We start from the raw sequence: 18044 nt of genomic DNA, 5'->3' as shown, positions 1-18044 counted from the left end.
TCGTGCCGTTGTCACGTAACGTACCGTTTGACGATGTCATCACGCGACGTTTGCGGTGATGTCGTAATCACGTTTAGTCATGTCAAACGTGACGTCACCGCTTGGTCACATAGGTTTTGGTACCATCGGATGTTAACGGCGGATTTTTGGCTTCATGCGCAAAATTTCGTATTTATAAAGAATACCCCCTCTCAGCAGTTGTAGTGGCCATTTTCCACAGCTTCGCTGGACATTCACTTTCACAGTGCTGGGATGGCGAGTCATTTTTTCATAAAGGAGCGTGCTGTCTTTCTCGTGCTGTTACACGCACCAGCAAGTTCAAATTCGCCCGCTGTTGCCGCAGCCGCCAAGACCGCCACTCGGAAAGAATTGATGCGGGTTTTAGGGCTAGCATTTTGTCGGTTGTGATCATTACGCAGTCGACTGGAATGTCAGTTTTCCCAAATTTTACGAGAGTCAACTTCAGTTGACATCCGAGTTGTGGATTGGCAACTTCGGAGTTAGAACGATCCCGGAATCGTTCCACATTTCCAAACACCTTGAATGGAACAGGAACGGAATGATGGCATCAGTCTACCAGACTGAATAGCCTAGCTGTGCAACGTCAGAGCGCGCCCTTTGCAGCGGCAGCGCCAGCAGAATAGCACTGGTTCTGTCACGGAGCCAGTGCGGTGTTCTGCCTTCCGAGGCTGGCATCAACGTAGCGTGCTCAAACACTAGCGTTCCTGCTGATCAGCTGTGTGTATACCACAGCATGGTGCATACTCTGGTCTTAGCGGAACGGCCAGTAAATGTCAAGCTAAATGTAATGTTTTCTTTGGCTGCTGACAAACGTCGACGGTCTTCCTTCGGTCTCATCTCGTGCACGGCGCTGGCGGCGCTCCTTATCAGGCCTGGGTAAAGTGCCTTGACAGCAGCGCCGCCGGAGAGAGGCTGTATAAAATCGAAGCACTGTCGCAGCTCGGGTTACCGTTTGGGCCGGTAACCTTACTGCACCCATAGAGTTTCTCACTATAACACCTAGAGGGTAAACTGGCGCCACCGTCTATGCGAGTTTCTTAAAGGGCTGCCGTGCCCTCATGGGAATGACGGGATATGTGTCTGCGAGGCTTGTGTTGGCTGGTGTTGTACGAGGCTTCGTCTAAAACGTGGATATGGCTACACAAATAACGTGTTCTTAAAATAAAAATCTACATAAGATGCTTTCATTCATCCATATTACATCTCTCAATAAAGTTTACTCATGCGCCTACAATGCAGCATCAAGCAAAGAAAAGTAAGAACAGACGACAAGTTGTTCCAAAGCGAGCGAGAATCTTGTCGTCTGCCCTCCAACTTTAGCGGCCAGCTGATACTTTTTACGTTTCATAGAATTGTGCATCCAATTGTCCTCAAAATTAAACAAAACATGTTTTTTGTGTAATAATAAAGCTAAAGTAGTTTTTTACGTCCTGTTTTATCAGGAAAAGAATCATAGTGACAGACGGAACGGTGCTAGCCAGGCGCGTCTTCAAGGCGTTCTGGCTCTCCAAGAACGATGCCAATCCGAATCCACAATATACCGGCATTACAGTGCACTGTACCGGCATTCCCTTGCATAACACGGCGCAGCAGCGCCACATTTCCCTCTAGGTTTTATAGTGTGAAACTCTATGACTGCACCCAAGGTGTCCACTTATAAAACAGCCGTCTTCTCTAGTTCTCTATACACAAGGGAATTCGATGACCTTGGTGCGGCCAATCAGAGGGGTCGTACTGTTCATAGAACTCCGCCTCTGATATCCAACCTTCGAAGCAAGGACGAGGCACTCTGGAAACCGGGGGTTCACGCTGCTTCCACAAAAGTTGTCGAGCTGGTTTCTTGCTCTCCGTGACGGTCATCCTGTAGGGTCAAGAGTGGTCTTCGCACTGGTCACCGCTTCCATGGTAGGTGGCGGTCGGGCACTGTCGCCGTTTGGGCGACGCTGATGAAAGGGGCTGCCTCGAGGGAAACAACCAAAGAATGCGCACTGCCGATTCGGGACGCAACAGCAGCCTATACGACATGCCTTCTGAGACGCCTTCAACACAACGCTAAACCTTGCTGTCGCTTTCAATGCTTCGCCTTCGGACAATATGAAACGGTCAAGTTTATTGCGATATCAATTCTACGGACGCTCGAGGCCCATTCACGCCGTCGTCCCGGCGCCGCCGCCGCGGTTGTGCTGTCCCTCTATCGACGGTGCATGCGCGGCTCGCGCACGCGGGGTCAGAGGGTTTCCAGAGACGCAAAGCGGGTTTGGCTGCAAAAACAACGAAGCGAGGCCGTAAACGCTCCGCTCAATCCAGAAATGCAAAGAGCTGCCAGGGCAGAATAACAGCGGAGTCAGTGCAGTGCTCTGCCTTCCGCGTCTGGCAGGAGCGTAGCGCGCACAAGCACTATCGTTCTTGCTGTGCAGCTGCGTGGACACCATACCGCAGTGCATGCATTGGTTTGAGCGGAGCGGACAGTGATGATGATGATGATGATGCACCTCCGTTATGGCTCGCACCCACTAAGGGGGATAGGCCAAGAATCGGGCGGCAGTGCACTTCAAGCTACAAACGCTGACGGGTTTCTTTCTCTCTCACCTTGTGCACCACTCAGGTGCGACGCCTGCGAGGCCGGTGGCGGCACTCATCACACCAGCGTTGTGGGACGCCTGATATTGATAGCTGTCAAGGAGTTTTTTTCTGCTCCGTACCCTCATGATGATCATGATGATGACGATGAACCTCTGTCATGGCTCGCACCCACTAAGGGGGATAGGCCAAGAATCGGGCGGCAGTGGGTATGCTAAAGAAAATTCATATTTGAAAACAAGAAACGCAAAGTGAAAGACAAAAAAAGGCAGATGTTGCAATAACTAGATTACCAGTTACCTCGCGTGTTGTGTCCCGCCAACATGTCGCCATAGAGTATTCTTCGTACAACAAAGGCTGAGGTGTTTAGCGCAATGCTAAACCCGATTATGGCGTTCAGTGCTTCACCTTTCGGGCGCAACTACAATATTTTTTTTTCTCCATGGAAATTTTTTTTTCTGTAATGCTTTTCTGTAATGTAATGCTTCCAAACAAAAAAGAAAAAAAGCTCTGGTTGTGGAGAATCCAGCTTTAACAAAGCCTTTTACATGCAATACTGCACTCCGTATTAAAATTTCGCTAAACTGCGGCGACCCTCATAGCATAACGTGAAGCTTCCTTCATCTCTTATTTCCTCTCTATATTGAGGAACAATGAACCACACTGTTTGAGCTGGGGTGATGAAATCAGGAAATTTGCGGGTGGAAATTTGACTCAGGTAGCGCAAGACACGGCTATAATTGGAGATCGCAGGGAGAGGCTTTCATCCTGCAGTGGACATAAAAATAGACTGATTATGATAATGATGATTTCTCACTATATGTACGTTTATTATCTTGATTTCTCCGCATTTTTTTATGTCTCCGCGTTTCTAGCTACTATTTTCATTTCTCATTTCTGCGTCCAGTCCTCCTCGTGGCTATGTACCATAGTGAAAGAAATCAACGTCAGCTGACTCGCTCACGCGAACACCTGCCACGAGCGAAGACGAAGAAAAACCTCGCGCAGCGAACGAGCGCCAGTCGGATTCACGATAAAGCACACGGACTCGACGTCCTGCGTCAAGAAGCGTCCTCCGAAAATCGAGCATTCTTGTTTGCTCAGCGTCCTCTCACCGGACTGGCGAGACAGCGGGAATCCGCCTGAACGCAGCAACGCGTCCAAGGCTGTCGCGCGGCCTCAAAACTGAGCAAGATTGCCGCAGGCGGCCAGCTCGTGGAAGCCGCTCAAGCAAAGCAACCGAAGCAACCACTGCGGTAAGCAAACCGGAAGGAAAATGCAGTTGCTTGTGTGCGAACGCGTCTATTTTATGAGTACCTGCTGCAGGGAAGTTCACATCCCAGTCCGGTTATCACTTCGATTTAGTTATTGAAAGCTGATCGTTATGCATAGCAATCTCTATTGCAAGAACAGGGGTTTACTCCTCGCGTTTCTATAATTCGCAATTGAGTTACCATTACAACAGCTGACATTCGGAAAAGGCAGTGAGACTCTTGCCACTCGGAGGGTGAAGCAGCCGTTAACTTGGCACGCCAAACTTGCACACGCCAGTATATATTACGAATTTTGTGGTGATAAGTTCATTTAGCATTCCAAGAAACACGGTGATGCCTCTAAAACATGTACTGTATAGGCGTACTTTGTGAGCGGAGGAAGCTCACAACTTAATGAATCTACAAGAAACAACACTAGTACAAATAACTCGTATGCGCCTAGTAGACTGTCTATGGCACCTACCTTTGACATCCCAGAAGGTGCGCTAAAGAAGCTTCACGGCGTCCGTATATATACTCTTCCTGTGTGGGCACCGAGATGGGGTAACCTAAAGCCGGTGTTTTCTTCGGCGGGTGCTGGTGTCGAAGCAGCCTTTAGCTGTGGAGTGTTTCACCAGCTCTAACATCATGAGTATAGCAATACTCTCACTAATCGGAAGTAGTCAAAGAACCCGCTGTGTGAATTTTAATTTAAATTAATGTGGCAGCAAACAGGCACCAACAGCAATGTTGTGGGTGGACAGGCAGAAAACTTGTTTAGAACAGCTTGAGGGGACCTGGCCACCGCACTCCTATCAGCATACGGAGGTTTGGTGAACTGCACAATACAATTGCGACGGTCAATAAAATTTTTTGCAACAGCCGTTCATCTAGCAGGTGCTGAATATTAACCAAGTCGTTAGCAAAAAGCAAGTTTAAACCAGACAATAAATCCTAACAGTGATAACCATAAAGCAGTGCGATATAATATAATAGCCCATATAGTTCCAGGTTCCGCACAAAATTGTAACACTGACCGAAAGGATTTCACTTCAGTGACCCTTTATTCACAAGTGTATATATAGCTTCAAGTTCGCTTAATGGTATTTTAGTCAAAGCAATCTAGTTTTACACCGTATGCATATTGTTTAGAACTGTGGGAAATAAAAAACAGCTTTATTTTGCCGCAATTCATGCGGCAGTTTAAAACGTTTCAACGTGGTTGCCATTTGCCGCAAAGCCTGCAGCGCGCACCGCGATCGCAAATATTGACATCTTCCTGCGACAGCTGAAATCGGGACCAATTTTCCCGTAGATCTACCAGACGGTCAAGTACGAGCCCACTCTGAACAATTCGCAGACCAAACCCGGCGCCGCCCAGCTGCCACTAACGTCTGCTGTGGACCTGAGACATCACTGCACGTCCAACGCTTTGATCTCATTGTCACAGCTGTCATTTGGCTTTCATGGCGACTCCCGTCAAGACAGAAAGCTCGCAGCGCACAACATCGGATGAAGAGCGGACACAAGCCGAAGGTACCGTGTCTCTTCGTCTAACTTAATTATACTGAAACGTGATCTATGCAGTATTTAGACAGAGAACTCATAGCCCAGGAAACACGGAATAAGGTTTCTATAGGAGAGCGCAGAACTGACCTTTTGTCGGTGTCATTTATAGCGGCGCGCGCCCCCAATACGTTCTAATAGATTATATCCATCACGTAACGCTCCTTTCCAGACTAATAACTGCACGCATCGGTTTAGAAGATGACTGCGCTGTGCACTTAGTTGCTCTGAAAATAAGAACGATCTCTAGACGTCATTCTTTGTCAAGAGTAGACGTAGACGGCAGCGAGAATTATCTGTTACTATGCGCTCATAATGCGGCGTAGTCGTAGACTGTGATAACTGTTTTTCACAATTTCGTACTATTCATAGGTTCTTAATTACATTAAATTATGGGGTTTTACGTGCCAAGACCACCATCGGATTATGAGGCATGCCGTATTGGGGGACTCCGGATTAAATTGGCGCACCTGGGGTTCTTTAACGTGCACCTAAATCTAAGTACACGGGTCTTTTCAGCATTTCGCCGCCATCGAAATGCGGCGCCGTGGCCAGGATTCGATCCTGCGACCTCGTGCTCAGCAGCCCAACACCATAGCCACTGAGCAACCACGGCGGGTCATAGGTTCTTCGCGTTTTTTCAATTATCGCGAAAGTGGTGCTTGGCATGTGGTCTGAAATAGTGACGGCAGGATGCTGCTCGCTTGCTGGACAAAGTGGGTATGTGGGTTACTCTGCAATTTCATACAACCAGGGACGAAAAGAAAAAAAAAAAGCCGCCGTGTGGAGCGCAGCCGCAAGGCAGTCGCACTAAGCACGTACACTAAAATTGGCGACATTTTATGTACATCGGAAGTCCGAGGGTCTTGCATTAACACTGTCTCGTGAACGAATGAAAAAGTATTTCTAGGGACTCTCTGAAAACATCCTATCGAGCATCGATCTTTGTTTGCGGAACATCTCTGCTCCTCGCAGTAAGGTGCACAGGCACACGTCACGACATATTCGTTAAAATCGGGGATGCACCACGCGACAAATTCGTTCGATGAATGCATAATCTCAAAGACACCCAACAACACGGGCACTCTACAGTAACTCACAGTCGAAGCGCTTTCTCCTTTGACAGGCTCCACCGAATCCGGATGTCAGCCGCCCCAACATGGAATCCCACAGGTGCTCGACCGGCCGTTGCAGCCGCAGCAGACAGAACCCCGGAGCGATTCCGATCAGCTTCAGGAGCTTGTCGCTCGGACAGCGCCCGACGAGCCCTCAGAGCTCGTTGTCCCTCCCAGCGTGCTCCGAGCGTCCGAAAATCCGCAGCACCCCGCCGATGTTGCGCGGCGAATGTCCGACGAATTGAGTGAGCGCGGTGTCCGAAAAATGCCCGCTTATGGACAGCATCCTCAGCCGCAACGCTCTCGGTCCATGCCGACCTTACTGGGTTCGTCGGCTCGAGCCAACTTCATCGATACGCAATCGCACATGCGTCACAGCAGCGCGGGCAGCATTGGTACGCCGGGCTCATCTGGGGCCACGCAAAGGCCATCGTCCTGGATTACACCTAGAGGTTCCGGCCTAGAGAGCGGCCGCCCCACGCACCTGGCTCCCGCGGTCGCGGCTGCGGCGGCGGCCATGCAGACCCCGTTGTCGGCACGTCGGACGTCCCAAGGCAGCAGCTTCACGAGCGGCATGATGCGTTCGCGTGTACTAAGTCTCTCACTGTTTCCTGAGGGGTTTGCATTGAGTCCGCATTGCTGTCTCCGTATAAACAGTGGCTGTCTCAATATAAGCTTGCGAATTTTTAGCTTTTGTCTGTTCGCTTGAGTTTCCTTTGGAAGCACCACCGAAGTGTGTTTAGGAGGCGTACATCATATCACAAGTCACACGGGCCACTTTTGGTGGCTATCGAGCCCTGTCGGAATCGAATTTCCACGATTAGCTCCTCTGTGTGTGCTGTTGAAGGGAGCCTGTCGCGATCAAGAAATTCGATCCCGTTCGGGCTTGATCGCCATCGAAAATGCTCCGAGTGAATGGGGTGTTGTAGATAAGCGCAACTCGATGCAGGCAAGGAGTGATAAATGGAGAAAGCGTCCGTGACAGCATGGGACGGAATAATGAGGGTTTGTTCAACGAGACGGCGAGCAGATCTACGTAGACGTGTGGCGCCTTCGTGACTTATAAGGAGACGATGTAGTCTGAGCACCGCGTCTTGGTGTATGTACTACACTGGTAATGATCAAAGCATAGCGACAGGCAATAGCGCTGGAATTGTGCTGAGTTAGTCATGATTTCACATTACTGAAGTCGATGTATTGAGCAAATGCCCTCTCTATCCCCCGGTTTTGCAGTTTATGAAAACGGGAAAGCATTCTGATGCGTTCCCGTTGCTACAATACTTACCATAAGCGATGGCATCGCCAACAGACCTCCTCGAGTGTGCTCCGTTATTTGAATACTTACACTTTCGTTGCATCAATGAGTTCTTTGCGGTGAAGTAAGGTGACTGTAGTTAAATCCCTCACCACAGTGGCCTCCCGGAATGAATTAGACAGGTTGGCATGAAAGGGAACACATTAAGGGGCTTAATACACCGGGTTACACGATTTTAATTTGGTACACTTCTCAGCCAAGTTCGCAATTGGAACTTCCACAACTTTCCTGACATATACATCCCTTTCAGGGTTTAGAATACCTAAGATTCCTCGTCTGCTTTCTCTCCGCTGTCCACGCCAGCAACGTCCGTTAACGCCGTTCTGCTACGCCCTGGTTTCCGCCTTGTGCCTGGTGGTGTGTCTGGCCGTGCTGTTCGCCTTCCTGGCGTCGCTTCTAGACGGCGGCGAAACGGGCCAAGCGGCGACGTGCACGACTCACGCGTGCCGCGAGTACGCTCAGCGGCTGCTCGCCTCGCTGAACTCGTCGGTGGATCCGTGCCACAGCTTCACGCGATACGTGTGCGACGGCTGGCGGAGGCGCCAATTGCTCGGCGTCCAGGAGGAGGCCTTCGGTGCCGCCAATGAGAGGATTGCGCGCATCGTACGCACCATTGACGTGCCTCCCTCGGGACAGAACCCGCTCGAGCGGGCGGCCATGCTTTACAGGTATGCATTGGGGCGAGGCGAGGGGAGGGGGGGGGGGGGGGAGGCCTCGCGAAAAATGTGTCGTAAGAATTAGTGACGTCAAATTGCAATGGCGTAGACCCAGCGAGGCAAGCAAAATAAGAGGGAGAGGCTACCTTAGAACGGGAAAAGCATCAACAATTATTGGTGATTTAGCGGTAAATGCGAGAGAAATGCGCTAGCATTACGTTCCACCTCGATTAAGTCCCGGATGCATGATTTTAACCACATTGCAAAGTATTGTTTAGGCACAGCCCTTTGCCATGTGCTGAACATAGTTTAAATCGTGGACAAGGGCCCTCAAAGAAGTGCAACGTAATGCTGGCGCATTTCTCTCCTCTTTAGCGCACAATCGCCTCTGAATTTTTCCACTTTGACAATCCTAATGCTAACGAGTTAAAAAACACAAGCCGGAATCTATGTGAAGCAAGGATACATAGATACCCTTTGCAGTTTCAATGCGCAATTCCGTAGAGAAGAGTCGGTCACCGGCGTATGTGTGAGCATAGTATAGACATATTAGACGATGTATTATCAGATTTGTTATGTGAGTGTTGTCCTGTGTGTGAGGTATTCGGAAAGACAGCAGCAGCCACGATCAACAAATTCCGGGATGGTTCGCAAAGAAAGCTCCCCTTAAATACGACCATATTAATTTCCTTCATTATCAGGATAGTGCGCCCTCCTGTCCACGCCGTGTGTCCCACCTTCTTACGCGCAAGCGTATATGCCCCGTTTGTGAAATCGGCCAAGTTATGCTTGAAGCCGCGAGGGAAGCGAGCGCCGGAGGAGGAAGGCGCATGGAGGTTGAGAAGAAAATCGCGCGCCGTGGAAACTACTGAGGAGCGCGCTGAGCGCGCAAAGCGGGCGGCAATGAAACGCCACTTCGAGGAAAGTCTAGGTGGCGTCAGCGAAGCGGGGAAGGAGAAGGGAGGCGAAGCGTCATGGTGGAGGAGGAGGTGTTGTGAAGCCAGGGGGTCCGAGCGACCATGAAGGTTCCATGGCTGGTGCCGTGCCAAGTGCCGGGAGAAGGAGAGGTCCAGCGAGATGATCCATGAGATGAGAAAAGGTTATAGTTTATACAAATGTACATGGTATTTTACAGGAAGGGCTCCATTATTCTTGGAGCCGTTTACATGCTAACGTCTTTGCATGTTCCAGCGTTTACATATTCGAGCGTTTTCATCTCCGAGCGCCCCGCACAACACTCAAGCCCCGCTTATTATCAGTTCATTTCCCCCTTTCTCTCGTCGAGGGAATTCAATGTATTTCATCCTGGCCAATTGCACTGTCGCACCGTCTGCAACGTTCTGCCTCTGGTGACGCACCACACCGCCGGTCTCTCTGGTGTTCAAGCCTTTGACCTGCCCTCTATGCAATGCAATTGCATGAGACGCTTGGGTCGGCGCTGTTCCCACGAAGTCGAAGTCGTCAGCGTAGGTACTTTGCTGCAGGTAGACGGTGATACAATGCCGAAGACCTCTTCACAGTTTGGGGTCCTTCACAGAACCTGACTCGTTCATCAGCTCAGACGAACATGCGACGTAGAGCCACTTGTGAATCATCTTGATGTGACGCATGCTTCGTCGCCAGCTCTTTGGTGTTGAAAAGACGATGCCGCGTGCATGGTCTTTCATAGCTACACGCTCGCCGGTATGCCTACTTTGTCCAGAAAGCTCGACAGGTTCAACAGCATTTCATAGCTGTGGGTTTGCCGGTGAAGCCTCCTTGTCCGCCAGGCACAACAAAGGGTAGGCGGAGGCGCGCTGGGTTGACCTGCTCTGGCAGTTGCTGCGGGTTCTGCGTGCGCTATGGATGTACCGGGTTCGTCTCGTGATAACATCGTCTCCGCGCGCCGTATGTTGTATGTGTGACTGAATGCGTGCGACGGTGAGCCGGCGATGGCGGCTCAGTCTCGCGCACACAAGGGAGGAAAGCGGGGAGGAAGCGCGCCGTCTTCCGTCGCCCGCAAGGCACCGGAGGGAGGGGGAGTTCTGCTCCGGCGGATGCTGCGTATGACGCGGCCACGCGTGTCCGCGCGAGCCCTATCTCGAAAGCTATCTGCGATGCTGGCAGAGTCTAGGCGCCTAGGCGCACCGAGGGCCGATACCTTCGTGTGCGCTATTAGCACCCATACGCTTGCGCGTCACCCGCGTTCACGAAGTGAAACGCCACGTTAACGTTTTGCCATTGTGTACCGGATGACACAACCCCACGCCCCGTCGTGGTTGCGTCACCACATTTAGAGTACAGTCAACGCCAGCTAGATAGTTCTTTAGGTGGCGCAGGTGCAGTGCGCGTCAGAAAAGCTACTGCCCGCGTGGCCGCACCTGACCTTCCGGCGTCTTAGTAAGGCCTTCGAAACACAAACAAAACAAAGCAAAGACAAAGTATTCGTTACCCCAAGGTTTTACTGGTTGAGTCCCTCTCAACCAGTAAACCACTTTTTCACTCCACTATGTATGAAGTGATAGGTATGCTACACAAGCCTGCAATATGCATGGCGCGTCGGACAGTTTTACTCGCTGAGTTGCTTCAAATTTTGACAAGGAATATACGTATACAGCAGCAGTAGAAACGAAAGCGGCAGGTTTTCTTTTGGCCTTGCCAACACACGTTAATAGTACCGGCTCTTTAAATAACGTTTATTTCTTCTTCTAGCCCGTTCAAAAGCTTCGTTATATGAGAGGATTGGAATTATACGTTGCCGAGGAGTGATTAACTGCTTACGCCCAAATTGCCCGCGTGACGTCGTGCCAGCAGCAGAGAGCGTTCGATCATGAAGTACGGACTAATGAGTTTGTTTCTCTGGAGGTGTAATACATTCATATTCAATATATGCTTTCACAACCCAAAACGATGTGTCACTATTTCGTGTGCCTAATATGATGCTGTTTTTAGATTGTTACAAACATCAACTAGCAGCGCTAGTATTTCAGAAAATAAAACAAGATTTCGAATTCTTTTCTTATTTGTTCCTGAACAGAAATATTTCGCATAATCTGCGTGTTGTAGAACTTGCCGGGCCAATATGTCGCGCAAGCTATGGAATGCAGTCAATAAACAACCAAATGATTGCACTGTGTAATAAACATCCTGAAATCATAGAATATGCAGGAAGAAATCAATCACAGATATATCGTGCAATTTAGTGTTTAAACATAGTGCTAAAAATTAAACTATCTGCATGTAAATAGAACTTGAGCTACAACGCGTTGTCTCACACCATGTGTATCAAATTAAGTACAAATCCGCATTGCCACATTTGTGAATATTTCGTTGTATTTTTCTAATTGCTTGCTTTTATGCAAATGTCAGATGTTTGACACACATACAAAAGTAACACATTCATTGTGCGTGACTTTAAAAAAGAAATGCTTTGTGAGCTTGAGCAGGGGTTTATACACCCCCTAACACCACCCCCCTCCTCCCGCCCAGGATGATCCCGACCCCCCCCCCCAAATATATATATATATATATATATATATATATATATATATATATATATATATATATATTCCGGACTTCCCCTCTTACAGACAGGCACTCATCCTGGAAAACAATTACGCTGATCAAATGCACTGTGGTAATCGCTTTAAGAAATCTTTACTCTTTGCGGACGTGGACCCTACGTGGCCCTAATTTCGAGGCCCAATTTTGATGTTCAGCGCGCAGACCACAGCGTGCAGACAACAGAGCTACACTACGAGCTGCAGAGAGCGGAGAAACCTTGACGTCGCGGTAAACGCAAGACACGTCAGTGTGTATTCGTCTATGCAATTGCCGGCGCTCAGAGTTACACGCCGTACTATAGTCATAGTTAATGGGCATCTAGAGGCATGTACGACTATACAGGTTATATTTTAATTGTGTTGTTTAAGGTATATGGCTGCTTCGTGTCTATTGGGCTTAATATTTTTTTCATGCAAAATGATATTGTACTTAGTTTTGAAAACGTCTGCACTTTGTTCTATCAAGACTTGTAGATAGGGAACTTGCTTCACTTTGTTATGCATAGACAAAACTAAGACTTTTTGCAATCAAATGAGAACTCTAAACGCTGTCCCTTATGTTCTTGCAATTTTCAAACGTGGTGACACAATGCTATGGGTGTTTAAATATAGTTTTGAATTTATAATCCCGCAAGACGAGGCACATATTTTGGCCTTCTATACAGCGCTCGTTCGCGCGCGCTTGTCTGTGCCCGCCCGTCTCTGTCTCCACCTTCGTTGCAGTATTTTTTGCGTAACATCATCAGCTCGACATGCTCCAACAAGGACGAACTCCCTTGTAACATGTGGTTTAATATACTTGCTTAAAAAGTTAATTAGTGTACTTCTGCTAATTAGCAGTTTTTCTGTCACCATTTGTTTAAAGAACCGTGCAACCTTAATCGAATAAAACGTGATAACAAAAGTGCTAGCCCCTCGCACCTCACCCCCCCCCCCCCCCGCCTTTCACACCAATAACTTCGTATCCACACCCCCACCACGTTCTGGTAACACCTCCCCAAAATCGAAATTCTGGATAAACCCCTGCGCTTGATTATTTATATTGTTGTTGATGATATTGTACCCAATCTTCTCTATACGTATTATATTGTTTGTTTCCTGTTCTGCTTTGCTGTACCTGTCCGAAGTGCAGCACGAAGAGTATGTAGGCCCAGTCAGGAGACAGATTGTCCCCTTTTGCCTCTCTATTCGTGGGCATTTCCTGTAATGTCCGAATAAAAACGATCTGAAACAGGAGTTGCATCGCCGTGCTGACGACACCGACGGGCGAGTTCGCCGACGTGAAGGCCGCACTGCGCGCTGCCGGTGTAATGTGGCCTCACCAACCGCCTCCGATTGAACGACGAGACCTGCTGCGCATGATGTTCCACTGCGACTACACGCTGGGATGGAGCGCCGTGTTCCGTGTCGACCCTGAGCTGTACCAGAACTCGACCAAGGCGTATGTGCTCACCGACTCGGGCTTCAACTTCATCGTGCGCAAGTACCACGAGCGGAACTCGGAGGCGCACCGCGAGCACTACTTCAGCCGCCTTCGGAACGCGTTTCTTGACAAGGACGAAGACGCCGCCTCGGACGTCGTCACTTTCAAGGTATACCAAATGTTTTCGCGACGAACTAAAATACAACAGTCGTTGTTACCGTCTTGGATGCACCACAGAAGGCGCGCGCTTTGTCAGTAACACGCCATGCATGTCCAAATCACACCTGACTGGCGACGGTAAAACAATAGAGCGCTGAAGCTGTGCTAAAACGGGGTCTAGAATGTCCCATCCTGGTTGCTCCGTACATTTACGGATGGTACAGGACAGTAGGGGTAATGGTGGCATAAAACCACATATGAATTCTGTTTCACATGACGGGATCCGGCGCTGCGATTTCGCAGTTGTGACTTGCGTAGATGCAAATTTTGCGTTGCCGCTTCGTTTGTTGTTTTCGGCCCGCGTACGCGCCAAGACCACTCCGTGGTCCAGACGCTCTGGGGAAACATGAGATCGAGGCTAAGTGACAGCGCCGAAAACACCGTTCAGTTCAAAAGCTTCAAGCGGACGCACATCGTGCCCGCCGTGTGCATGCCGCAGTGCAGGAACGAGAGCCCGAAGCGAGGTGACAACACAGACAAGACCCTTTAGTTCGAGCCGATGCTGCTCGCGGTCATCGAGTTCTTTCTGCCCATGTGTGGCTGCGCAGGTCCCGCCACGCGTGTTTACTTATAGCTAGGTTGTTTACTGCAATTCATAGTGCCACAAAACTACGGGCCTTGCTTCTTGTAATACTCGAACCTGTTGTTATCGCATTTTTTCTTTCGCCCATGGCAAGAAATGTGATTTTTCTAATTAAAAAAAGTCGCAGTTTCGCTCGAAAGGCTACGCATCGATTGCGATAGCAAATTAGTGGACAGCTATACGAAATAAGGATAGTAGTCTTATCGGACGTAAAACTCGCAAACGTAGGCATACTAACTAAATTAACGAGCACGGTGTCATTCGCGCACAAGCAAACATGAGTGCATCTCACTGGATGACCGCGGAAACTTGCTATCAAATTGCTGTAGTGAGTAAGCGCGGCAGCAGCAGCGAGCGAATTGACCTTCGTGCCGCCCCTCGCTTCAACGCGAACTAAGCCGCGAAAACACAGCGCAGGGAGGACTCTGCCCCCGCCGCAGATGGCTTTCAAAATACAGCCGCCCGGGCGGGCGCGCGCGGTGTAGAACGCCCCCCCCCCCCCCTCCCTACCCTTCCCCCGGAGCCTTGCGGCCCGGCGGGCGCGCGGTCGCTGGTGCCGCGTGGAGTAGAACGCGCCCCCCTCCCCCCCCCCGCCCTCACCACACACACCCTCCGGAGCGTTGCGCGCGACTGGAAGACGGCGAGCTTCCTACCCGCTCCCCACGTGCCCGCCGTGGTTGCTTAGTGGCTACGATGTTGGGCTGCTAAGCACGAGGTCTCGGGATCAAATGCCGGCCACGGCGGCCACATTTCGATGGGGGCGAAATGCGAAAACACGTGTGTACTTAGATTTAGGTGCCCGTTAAAGAACCCCAGGTGGTCTAAATTATTCCAGACTACGGCGTGCCTCATAACGAGATCGTGGTTGTGTCACGTAAAACCCCAAAATTTAATTGTAATTATTTTCCTGCTTGTCGCCCTTGCGTGCGCGACGTTGAGCCGCGATCGCCGGCTCACCCTCGCACGCTTTCACTCGCACATACAGCATATGGCGCGCGGCGACGATGTTATCGCCCGTGGACTTCATGCGGAATCTGATGGCGACGCCGACAGCAGAATGCGCCTGGAATTTCCATGTCATTGTTATCGCAATAATAAACCAATAAAATTGTCCTTCCACCGGATTCGAACACAGGACATGTACCTAGGACAGAGTCCTGATACTGTAACCAGGCCACGGAAGTTTTTAACACGAAAGTGTTTTATGCCGGGGTCCACCAAGACTTCACTGACGTATTTCCGTCACGGAAATACGTCATAGAACATAATACAAAGAAAGAAACCAGAAGAAAAAGTTCCACAAACATGCAAAATTTGGATAATCGAACCACGACCTCTCGGTCCGCGACGATAGATCGCCGAGCGTTTAACCCATTGCGCCACAAACGCATTCGCAGAGAGCTACACAGACGCGCCTTATATATCTAACACTCCTCCGTGTACCCGCGCTCTTGCTCGGGGCGGTGCCGCGCCTACGAGCAGAAAAGAGAAGTACTGCCTTATGACACTAACGCGCACCGACAGTGAACGCTTCGGTGGTCTCAGCACTACGACGCCTCGATGCCAGCATTCGAAGGGACGCTGGCATCAAGAAGCACTACCAACAAAATAGTGTCTTGCTGAGTGAATTTGTATATGGGCATGCCTAACATCCATCCTGGTCTTCCATACGCTATGCATACAAAGCAACATTAGCATATCACTCGGCACTTCCCCTGTATCCGCACATGGAAGAAACCGGAGTCCAAAAGGGCTTAATGGCAATTCTTTTTAAGAGTTCTTTGCAAGACATCCCACAGGAATACGGCATCGTGGCAGTCTAGAAAAATATGTTCTATTGTTTCCGGTTTCCTGCAGATTAAACAATTTACTGACCAAGGTACAAACAGACCTTACTTTGTAACCATGGCTTGACAGGGAGAGTGTCGGTATGTATTTGAAAAAAGAATGTTTTAACTGAGGGCCTGATCGGCATTTTTTTAACACGCTTTAACACATCGCGTTCAGGACCTAGCTTGTAGACAGCTCGATAGAGAAGCAGTTGGTAAGAATACATCAAGAATATCACAATACAAACGCTTTTTCGTAACATCAGACAAGTATTCATATGAAAACCTTGCCTTGAGCAAGCGTATAGACATACCACTTCACGCAAATAATTGCCCCACAAACGCATTTGCAGAGAGCTACACAGACGCGCCTTATATATCTAACACTCCTCCGTGTACCCGCGCTCTTGCTCGGGGCGGTGCCGCCGCCTACGAGCAGAAAAGAGAAGTACTGCATTATGACACTAAAGTGCACCGACAGTGAACGCTTCAGTGGTCTCAGCACTACGACGCCTCGATGCCAGCATTCGAAGGGACGCTGGCATCAAGAAGCACTACCAACGCCACCTAGGTGGCGTTCACCGTACTCAGCACAGCGGAGCGTGGCCTCCGCAATTAGCTCTGAAAATGTTTCTGAAGTTGATCGCGGAGGCTGCAATTACGACGCGCTGTACGCGCTGATTTGACTCGGTGACGATTCAGTTACGTGCTTTGTCTTGCGCGTTGTATTAGTGTGTCAGTTACGTGCTTCGTCTTTCGCGTTGTGCTAGCGTGTGCAGCGTAGTGCAGCTTCCATATGCACGACGGTTGCTCATGGTCATCGACGTTGGTAGTCGTGATGGAGGAGACGTGCCATCAGGCGTCAGCGTGGGTGCATCAACGCCTAAGGGCGCTTTAGCCACAAAACACCAATAGACATTATATATCAATGTGCAATAAACATTACACTACTTCTGTGAAGACACGTTTCACTTTCGTGTTCTATACCGATTCCTATATAAGAGGGATCAACCACATTTTTTTTCTCCTCTAGCGCATGCCTCATAATTGGATTGCAGCTCTGACATGTTAAATCCCGGAAATTATGTAAAATTAACACGTCACCATACCTTAAGATGTGGGCTGATCCCGAAATAGCCCAGTAAAAAAATACGAGTCAGACAATATACTCCTACTGCCCTCGCGCGAGAAGTGACGCTATAAAATGTGGTGCGTAGTGACTACGCCCCTATCTCGATACCAACTCGCCGTTTTTCATCGACTTCTGTCATCAGACTGATCGTCATCAACCTAAACTGAATGTTGAATCGCCTTCCGACTTTATTATTATTGTTATTATTTCATGCCTAAACTCCGGCGCCGACGGGTCAGTGGGAATTGAATTGAATTCTGTGGTATTTACGTGCAAAAACCATGATCCGATTATGAGGCACGCCGTATAGTGCCTCGTAGTGCCTCCGAATTAATTTTCACCACTAGGGGACCTCTAACATGCCCCCAATGCACGGGACACGGGCGTTTTCGCATTTCGCCCCCATGGAAATGCGGCCGCTGCGCCCGGGATTTGAACCCGCGACCTCGTGCTTAGCAGCGGGACACCACAGCCGCTAAGCCACCGCGGCGGGTCGGGTCAGTGTGACGCCACGAACTTGAGCAGTCTTTTCACAGAAAATGCCTTTGGGAATTTCCACGTTCAGTCATTACTTTCTGCAGAGCGCAATGCAACTATTCTTTTTTTTTGTGCATAATTAACAAACCACAGAGCACGCTGTAAATATCCATAACGTCACGAATACTGGTGAAGAAATGGCAGCGCCGACACACGTTGCTTTTCGCTTTTGACTTACGAAGCCTCCGCTCACTATAAGACAGATCGATTTAGCATTTCTGAAGTGCAGTGCAACGAACTAGCTCAGCTGATTATTGCTATTTACAGTTCACG

The 18044-nt window shown here is 49.5% G+C and overlaps 1 protein-coding gene across 1 annotated transcript in view; it reads left to right on the top strand.

Moving 5' to 3' along the window:
• The first annotated feature begins 3605 nt into the window (after positions 1 to 3605).
• The window catches only part of LOC119456935 (endothelin-converting enzyme 1-like), a 29134-nt gene continuing 14695 nt past the window's right edge, over positions 3606 to 18044 (top strand). The window contains exons 1-5 of the mRNA XM_049669553.1: positions 3606 to 3857; positions 5215 to 5390; positions 6547 to 7124; positions 8154 to 8518; positions 13283 to 13640. Coding sequence (XP_049525510.1) covers positions 5321 to 5390; positions 6547 to 7124; positions 8154 to 8518; positions 13283 to 13640 — 1371 coding nt within the window. The 5' untranslated portion in view covers positions 3606 to 3857; positions 5215 to 5320. The remainder of the gene's footprint in view (positions 3858 to 5214; positions 5391 to 6546; positions 7125 to 8153; positions 8519 to 13282; positions 13641 to 18044) is intronic.

The sequence above is a fragment of the Dermacentor silvarum genome, chromosome 6 (assembly GCF_013339745.2).
Source record: "Dermacentor silvarum isolate Dsil-2018 chromosome 6, BIME_Dsil_1.4, whole genome shotgun sequence".
Lineage (NCBI taxonomy): Eukaryota > Metazoa > Arthropoda > Arachnida > Ixodida > Ixodidae > Dermacentor > Dermacentor silvarum.
This window is presented reverse-complemented; position numbering and strand designations above follow the sequence as displayed.